Source organism: Penaeus japonicus, unplaced genomic scaffold (assembly GCF_977035675.1).
Source record: "Penaeus japonicus unplaced genomic scaffold, GWHDUDI00000001_assembly GWHDUDI00000015, whole genome shotgun sequence".
Taxonomy (NCBI): Eukaryota; Metazoa; Arthropoda; class Malacostraca; order Decapoda; family Penaeidae; genus Penaeus; species Penaeus japonicus.
In genome coordinates this window covers 22065343-22074442 of record NW_028234417.1, presented here as the reverse complement: position 1 = coordinate 22074442, position 9100 = coordinate 22065343, and the positions used below count along the sequence as shown (strand labels likewise).

The window sequence follows — 9100 nt, the reverse complement described above, 5'->3', positions numbered from 1 at the left end:
AGATCAAATTTCTCACTTTTTGGAACGAATCCAGAAACTTGTGAACTTCAATGAAGATGGTGTTCCTGCTAATGTGAGTACCATATAGAAGAATTTATTATATGTACACATAAACACACCCATACACACCTCTCTCTCTCTCCTCTCTCTCCTCTCTCTCTCTCTCTCTCTCTCTTTCTCCTCTCTCTCTCTCTCTCTTTCTCCTCTCTCTCTCTCTCTCTTTCTCCTCTCTCTCTCTCTCTCTCTTTCTCCTCTCTCTCTCCTCTCTCTCTCTCTCCTCTCTCTCCCCTCTCTCTCCCCTCTCTCTCCCCCCTCTCTCTCTCTCTCTCTCCTCTCTCTCTCTCTCTCTCTCTCTCCTCTCTCTCTCTCTCTCTCTCTCTCTCTCTCTCTCTCTCTCTCTCTCTCTCTCTCTCTCTCTCCTCTCTCTCTCTCTCTCTCTCTCTCTCTCTCTCTCTCTCTCTCTCTCTCTCTCTCTCTCTCTCTCTCTCTCTCTCTCTCTCTCTCTCCTCTCCTCTCTCCTCCCTCTCTCCCTCCCTCCCTCTCTCTCCTCCTCTCTCTCCCTCCTCCTCCTCCTCCTCTCCCTCCCTCACATGCACACCCTACCTCCGCACACATACACACGCACACACACACACAAACACAAACACAAACACACACAAACACAAACAGGTGGCTTCAGTGTTAAAATGTAAAAAGAGATGAACTTGAGACTTCCTAATTTATAGCAAGGAAGGAGATATTCTGCTTTCAAAGAGATGCAAAATATTTTAATTATCAATGTCTTGTTTTTTGCAGGTTGAAGCCATTCACCGAAATCTTTGTTGGCTACAACTTAGAAGGGCATTAGGGGAGCAAGTAAATTTAACTCCATATCAGCACGTTGAGTTTTCAGAATCTCTTGTAAAACTTTATCAGGAGACATTACATCTCTCTTCAAATATGGTAGATACAGATATTAGGTGAGTTCAAGATTGGTGAGAGTAAGCACGCTGGAAAAGTTGTATTATATCATATTTAAAATGTTTTTAAATCTGACAACTCTATTCCCTTCTCCCCCATTGATCTACCTTGCCTTCCTTCTAGACCCATAGTTTTTTCTGGATTTGTCAATGATGCTAATGCTTTTGAACAGCAGACATCAATTCAGTTATACTCCCTTGAATATGGTGTCAATGGAAACTGAAGAATGTGATAGAATGTGATTTTTTCTTTTCTTTTTTCCCCCAGTAAAATGTGATTTTTTCTTTTCTTTTTTCCCCCAGTAAAATGTGATTTTTTCTTTTTTTTCCCCCAGTAAATATTAATGAAAAAGTAACAAAGGATGAAATTCCTCCACAATATTAGATATTACCAAATTTTCCTCTTTATGGACAGACCTGGGGATGCGTACTTGATCCTAGCCGCTCACAGTTTCATCAAGGCAATGCAAGAGTGCGAGGGGAACTGTGACGAGTTTGACGTGAAGCACCTGGTGTTCAAAGTAGCCAGCATCCTGGAGCATGGAATTGAGAAGTCCAAGGCAAATTTCCAACTCAAGCTCCTTTTGATTAAGATATATAACATGCTAGGTAAGCAGTTGATGGATCTTGAAAGTGTTTGTTGGGTTTTTAGGATGAAAAATGGTGTTGGGGGACCGAGTCAAGTAAGGTTATTATGCATCTTTTGAAATTTTAGGGAATCACATAGTTTTAATTCTTCATTCTGCTTTACACCAGAGAATGGGATTGTATCATTAAAGGTATTTGCATTTTTTGCTAATTTTGCAATTTTCTGGAAATACACTAAAAAAATGTCATTGATAACAAATTAGATAAATAAAGTTATTTTGAGTGATTGTTGACCTTTGTTCATTGATTGCACACTTGTTCCATTCAAGGTGCAACAGGTGCCTCGCAGACAGTGTATGACAAATGTGACCTGAAACACATCCAGCTAGACACCCTGGGACACGTGCTGGCTCTGCAGGCCTTGGACTCAGCAAACTATACTGTTGCCACAGATATTATGTCATCCACGCTCAAATTCTTCATGGCAAACTACAAAGATGTAAGTAGAAGTGTATTTAATGTTATTGGTATTATTTTTAGCATTTTAGTCAGCAAAAATTTATCTATATCTTGTTTTTTTTCTTTTTCACATCTTTTCAGACATCAGACCCCCTCATATCCTCCTACAAGTATGGTTCCTTGACTAGAATCCCTGAGTTTGTTGACTTCCGGGAGAGACTCAACAATTCCCTCCATTTCGCTTCAGTGGCAGCTGAACAAATGCTGCTGGACATAACAGTTGATGTGAGTACAAAGGCAGTGTTAATCATATATATATATGTGTGTGTGTGTGTGTGTGTGTGTGTTTTTTTTTTCTTGGTTAGTTTGTCTTGTAGTTTGTATTAAACTATAAAGCAGTAAATTAATATTTTTCAATTATTTGAGAAACTAGGAACTGCACTAAGATTAATGTAGATTTATTGCTCAAGACCCAAAAATGTGTAATGGCAAGGCCATTGGATAAGTATTTTTCATAAAAAAAAGTAGTTAAAGACAAAAAACGTATTACTTGTTATCCCTTCCAACAATGCAAAGAAGAAAATTGAGTTAGGAGAAGTAGGTTCTAATTATGTGTGTGTTTGCGTGTGCATGTGTGCATGTATGTGTATATACCTTTTTTCATTAATCATATATCATAATCATAGAAACAACATTGGTAGCTGTTCTCTCGTCTATAATCTAGAGTGCTTTCTGACAGAGCTTAACCCCTTAATTTATCTCTAGTTCAATGTCTTTTTCACTCTCTAGATAACATCACACAATCAGTTGGTGGATACAGTGCGGCAGATGGACATAGACCCCATCATGGACAAGATTAACTGGAAGGAACTGTGTGACAACAGAGACTTACGCGTCATGAACTCTTGGGAGCCAAAAACCAAGTAAGTCTTCTATGCTTCTTTTGTATTTTTCTTGCATTTTTGGCAGAAAAAAAGAAAGAAATGAAATATGATGTCCAAAATTACCAAAAAGAATAGTTCAGTGCTATTGTAGTTTCCCCATAACTATGGCAAAAATATAGATAAGGCAAACATTTAGGCAGGAGCTACTATATGCTACTCTTCACTTAAACCAAAAACAAGCACACACAAAAATGTTATCACACATTCAAGCAAGCAATAAATGTGAATGCTCACAAGTTTACACACACATTTCTAATTCCACATTAAGATGCATGAGAATATATTTTATAAAAAAAAAAAAGCATAAAAACAATCAAGTGTACATCTACATACGTATCCAAACCCCCCAAAAATTATTTTGTTTTAAGATGGTATTTTTGTTTAGATAATTTATTCTTCCTTTTCTTTGTTTGAGTGATTCATATTGTCTCAAAAATGTGGCTAAATAATCTGATATCTTATGGGGTATTACCATGCAAGGAGGAATCCAGAAGAATTATAAGCTCATTCAAATGCCAGGCTGTCTCACTGTCTCAAACTGACCTCTTGATTATGTTCGTTGCAGGCCTCAGCCCTCACAATTTTTTGCTTTTGAGCAGCAGTAGCACTATGATTTGCTCAGTAGCAAGGCTAGTGAATGGTTAGGTAAATGACATTGTGACATAACCATTCTGTTCTTCAATGCTTTCTGTGCACAAAACAAAGACAAAGAATTCTTTTCCTGTTAGGACCACATAACGGGCATCAGTGAATCATGTGTCACACCAGAAAGGTTTTTATTTAGAGGGAGGGAGCATCACTCAACATATCTGTAGCTATCTCACTATCTTCCATTCATTAGCTAGTTTTTGTCTTTTACTATATTATGAGGCTTAAATTGAATATTCCATCTGACAGGCCTTCTCAGTATTGCACTCAACTAAAATTATAGCAGAGTCAATATCAGCTCATTATTCTCAGTCTTGCATAAATGTCTTACATAAGTACAAAAGCAACCTTATTTTTATGTATTTCTTTACTTTCTTTAACAATTGTGAAAGAAATAACTATCCCAACCCAAAAAAAACATATGGAGAAGAGGAAGTCTGTGAGTGCCACAGCACAAACCAGCCATACTGACACAGGGTCACATTGCACCTGCTGCACATAGTCTGGGTCACCTTCCTCTTCTCATTCTGTTTCCATACCCTGCACTGCTGGTACTTTAGAGCCAGAGGTCGGCATTTTGCAGCGTGTTGTTCTCTGAAGCGCTTGTTTAGTAGAGATGGTGGATGGTGGTGCCAGGAGTGGTGCCATTTAAACTAAACCTGTATTATGGCAGTTATAGTAATTGTAATAATAATTTCCATCCTTTATTAGTTAATTGCTAAAACACTCTGGTGTTTAACCCCTTAATGACGGGTGGCAAGATATCACGTCAAGTGGTGCCAGTATCAGCCACCGGGGACGAGATATTTCGTCGTGGCTATCCTTCTGATTGGCACGCCTGGTAATCGGGCGTATAACGCTTTGCCATGGCCAGTGCAGGAGAATAGCCCGAGGTGTTAGGCTTACTTGTTTAAAATATCCTAGTGTTTTGACCATTTGGAGCCAAAACAGGCTTGTCATTAAGTTAAAAAAAGTAAATATTTATCACTTACTGCTGGATGACATGATTTACACATCATTGCTTGGCTGGTTTTCCCACTGGTTTGATGTGAACATCTATTCATGGCTTTATTAGGTCATCTCATCTGGTAATCGGGCGCATAGCAGCTGGCCACTGCCTCAGTGTACAAATAACCCATGGTGTTAGGCCTGTGTATTTCAAAATACCCTGTCATAATGTCTTGATGCAGCCAAAACCACCCTGTCGTTAATAGGTTAAAGTACAAAACGTTTTTTGTTGATAGTTTTGTATTATTTTGTTTTCATGAAATATATAATTTCATCCCATTCTCCTTTCTGTTTCAAGAAGTTTACAAGAGGGTGACATAAAGACCAGCACTACTGGTGACATCACCATGCTCAGACTTCGCAATGTGATCTTGAGACTAGTAGGTGTTGCAACCAAACTGGGGCACTCAAAGGCAGCCAGTGAACAAGCCTCAGCCAATAAGGAGAATAGGTTTGTGTAGTTTTGTTCAGCATGCTTTTATTTTTTCATCTTTAGACTGCATTTTCTTTGTGAAATTATTATGTGATATCATCCATTGTGATAAAAAAAGCATCAAACACGCTTTTGTTGTCTTTATATGTTTGATTTTCCTTTGGTTTAAGTATCTCATAGCTAGTATGTTTTTGTCAGCTAATTTCCTATGTAACTTTTCTGTAGTATATTTCACAGCAAGAAAGTGTAATAATCTTCAATATTATTTTCTCTTTCACATCCTTTCCTTCAGCTGTGTGAATGGTGAGGCAACTGCATCAACAGATACAATGCATCTTGCAGACCTGACTACTCAATTGGAGGAGGAGTACAAAGAGTCTAGCACATTCAGGAATTGCAAGCCTCCACAAGTATATACCCTATTTTTATATGGCAGAATACAGAAATCGGCACCTGATCTTTTCTTATTAGATTTTAAGCAGTACTTATAACCTGAACGAATGAAGTGTGTGTGTTTCATTTACATGTGTAAAATGAATTTGAAACATTACACATGATATACTTGATGATTTTGAGATTCCCAATACTCATTGTGCATGATTTGATGTTTTCAGCTTCCTCTCCAAGGTCCTGATCCGTCCAGAGTTTACCTGTTTCTGTCAGGAGGTTACGTCCCCATCCTAGTCAAACATGCACAAATTCTTCAGCGCATACACAATACTGTTCAGGGATCAGCAGGTACGTGCAGGAGGGAAATCATATCAAAAAGTTAATTTGGATATGGATTGTATTAGATGGCTAGATATATATATATAGTGTGTCAGCTACTAATCTGTAGAGAATGATAAGCATCGCATTGAGAGATTATGTTTCTGAAGGAAGAGGGAAATACTGAAATATTCCAATATTTGTATATATATGTACTGGTATTAGAGGCTACTAACGATGTCCAATTTATGCTCCACTCCTAAATCTCTAGCAGATTTGGAGAACTCGAGTGGAGTAATGATAAAGGAATGCCGAGAGCAGGTGGAGGAACTAGTGACATCACACCTGCACCACATGGAAGCACTCCAGACATCCTGCCTGGAGATCGTGCCTGGGGTTAACCCTCCAGCCCTGGCCCACCTGCACCACCTGGCACAGACGCTAGGCATTGTGGCCATCCTCCTTGGGTGTTGCTTTGTCATTCTCAAGCCCATTAAAGCAGGTGTAGCCAAAAAGAACAAGAAGAGAAAAGAACCCGTCACACTGGTAAGGCCATTTTCTGTTCGAATAAAAAGTAACTGGGAACGGTGTTGCTTCCTTTATGGCATGATATATGATGTACATTTGGTACATCTGGTTTTATATCCATATTCCTAGTCATTACGACACAAGTTGATAGTGTTTGTGCTGATCTACTCTTAGTCCTCCCACTCATCTCTGATGTCGTCCTTTGCGGAAGAAGTCTGAGTTAATTGTTATTATCTACTGCTGATAGGGCAGATACAGCTATGAAGATAGCTGGCCCTGTAAAGATGAGAGTTAAGCCTTATAGGACATTAAATCTCTGTAATTATTTTTATTTTGGCTGATATTAAAGTTGTTCTGAGTGATTGCTTTGAAAGATTCCACAAATAACCAGTCCTATTCACATGTCACATCTCTTGCATTTTAGCCTGATGTGGTCCCCCAGTTCACAAGCTATGTCGGATCCCTCACATCACTCCTTCAGAAGTTTGAAAAGGCACTGACAGACAAGTACAAGTCAGTGAAGACGGCCACAGAAGAAAACATCCGAAAGGGCTACTCCTCAGTGAACGTGTCTTCATCTCTCACGAGTACAGAAGAAGGAAGAACTGTGTGTGAAAAAGTAGAGCAAAGCTATGTTAAAAGTTTAGAGCGCCTCTCGTTTTCTATAGGTAATAAATTAAAATATATTTTGTCTCTGAAGCTGTAGTGTTAATGGATCTAATCAGGAATAATGAATAAGAAACTGCACTTGTTACTCTCAATTTACCGTTCTCGCCAAACTTTTTCAAGTGTCCTCCAGAGTGATGCGGAACTTTCAACTGTGTCTTAAGACTGTGTTAGCCATCAAACTAAAGGTTACTATAAACATGAAGAAAACTTGTTGCTCATCCTCATCCTACTGAGACTGCAGATGCATGACTTCAGTAGAGCAGAACAGCCAAACAACAAATGTTTTACCAGCTGTTGCATTATGTTTGCTCTCTTGAAGCATAGACTCTGCAGGCTGCTGTTATGCTAAATTAAATCACTCATTAATGGATTTGTATGCAATGATAATGATAACTAGTTGGCCAGTGCAAAAAAATAAAAATACAAAAACAAATATACTTCTATTGACAGCTTACTCAGAGGTGAAATTGGACCCTGTAGCATTGTTTAAACAGCCTAATTGTCTGATTGTTGAGTTTTTATGATTGATTTGTTAGCTAGTAGGTTTTTGTCTTACTATTGTGAACTACTGTCCCATCTGTTAGTCCTCTGTTGAAAATGTTATTTAATAAGTATATTTAATGTTTTATGTCAATATTGATTCACAGATTGTAATGGCCAATTCATGTATGTAACAGACAACTAGCATAGTATTTTTCTACAAGCAGCCAGGGTATTTATTATGAGGGAGCCATTTCCAATGTTCGTCAATACATACCAAGTCAGGAATAGGAAGTGGCTGGCCATTTTTTGTATGAACCAATTGTCATATTTTTAAATTTGTTGAATACCATATTATACTATGAAATATGCATCCCTATTAATGCCTTGATATTTATCATGAAAAAGGAAATTAAACATAGCAAGATGGGAGACTCTCTTTTGTGACCTCACCCAGCACAGGCACCTAACCCCTTGGCTCTAGGCATCTGGCTGTTGATAAAAGGAAGAAATAACACTGCTGATATGTTTTCTGTGCTAATTTTGTGTGTGTGTGTGTGTGTGTGTGTGTGTCTGTGTGCGCGCGTGTGTGCATGCGTATGTGTCTTTGTGGGTGTGTGTGCTTGCTTATGTATTTGTTTGTTTTATCTAGACTGACTCTTCATTTGTCATATGAAAGTACATGCCCATCATTTATCATTGCAGTGCTGGCTGTTGTACCACAGCTTGTAGACTGTGGACTCTTAGTTTTTGCCTTGGTTTGTTCACATGACTTGGTAGTGCTATCAAGTCCAAATAATCATACATGCATACACAGTTTCCTCTCCTACTCTGCTGAAATTTCTCTGGAAGAGGATGGAGAAATTCACTGCCATGGCAGAGACTTGAACCTCTGTCCTGTTTAATGGGAATCAAAGACAGGTGAGAGAGAATGTGAGAGAGAGAGCAAGAGAAAGTGAGAAAACAAGACATACAGAGTGAGTGAGTGAGTTAGAGGTGGAGAAAATTAGAGTGGTAGAGTGAGTGAGGGTGATGCACTTTAGGCCAGGGGGTTAAATTTGAAATGGTTAATAGCAAGAACAACAGTTCATGGATGATGCTTAAAATTTGACACTTAAACATAAATCAAATTACTTTTCCAATATTAAAAAAGGCCACATTTCAATGAAGATTTGACAGGATGATAAAACTTAAAATGATTCCCAGTGATGAGTAAAAAAACTATGGATCTACTTGAATATATTGTATATAATGTATTGTCATATTTGTTTTGGGACACTAGACTTTATGTACTCCTGTGTCATCATCCATATATACTGTGTAAGTCTTGTAAAGGAGGTTTAATACATGATTCTGCCTTACATGGGTGACTATTACTCATGGTACAGTTACATCACAGCAAATGATAACATTCACATTCAACATGGATATAAGAATTTGTATGACGATAAGTTGAATGAATTGTGAAGGATTGGTGAACTTGATTTTCATTTCAAACATCTTTAACCATATAAACTTTTTATACATGGTTTCCAAGATTATTAATAAAAGCATTGCATTTTCTTCCTTAAAGAAGAACTGAAATTTTAAGTGATAATGATGCAGTAGAGAAGTTATTGGGTATTATTAATAATATTAAAGTTTAGCCAGAGTACACCACTGGTTTCTACAGTAAC

At 38.0% G+C, this 9100-nt stretch overlaps 1 protein-coding gene across 5 annotated transcripts in view; it reads left to right on the top strand.

The window, feature by feature from the left end:
- psidin (phagocyte signaling impaired) overlaps positions 1-8900 on the top strand; it is a 25704-nt gene extending 16804 nt beyond the window's left edge. For 2 of the 5 annotated variants that reach the window (XM_043015924.2, XM_043015927.2), the window contains 11 exons: positions 1-73; positions 796-959; positions 1375-1568; positions 1877-2046; positions 2148-2291; positions 2796-2929; positions 4905-5057; positions 5332-5449; positions 5654-5777; positions 6019-6293; positions 6700-8900. The exon at positions 1-73 is cut by the window's left edge and continues 97 nt beyond it. In XM_043015924.2, the coding sequence (XP_042871858.1) occupies positions 1-73; positions 796-959; positions 1375-1568; positions 1877-2046; positions 2148-2291; positions 2796-2929; positions 4905-5057; positions 5332-5449; positions 5654-5777; positions 6019-6293; positions 6700-6981 (1831 nt within the window). In that variant the 3' untranslated portion in view covers positions 6982-8900. The remainder of the gene's footprint in view (positions 74-795; positions 960-1374; positions 1569-1876; positions 2047-2147; positions 2292-2795; positions 2930-4904; positions 5058-5331; positions 5450-5653; positions 5778-6018; positions 6294-6699) is intronic. The other 3 variants (XM_086544694.1, XM_043015926.2, XM_043015925.2) reach the window with 3 other exon arrangements.
- Positions 8901-9100: the final 200 nt, after the last annotated feature.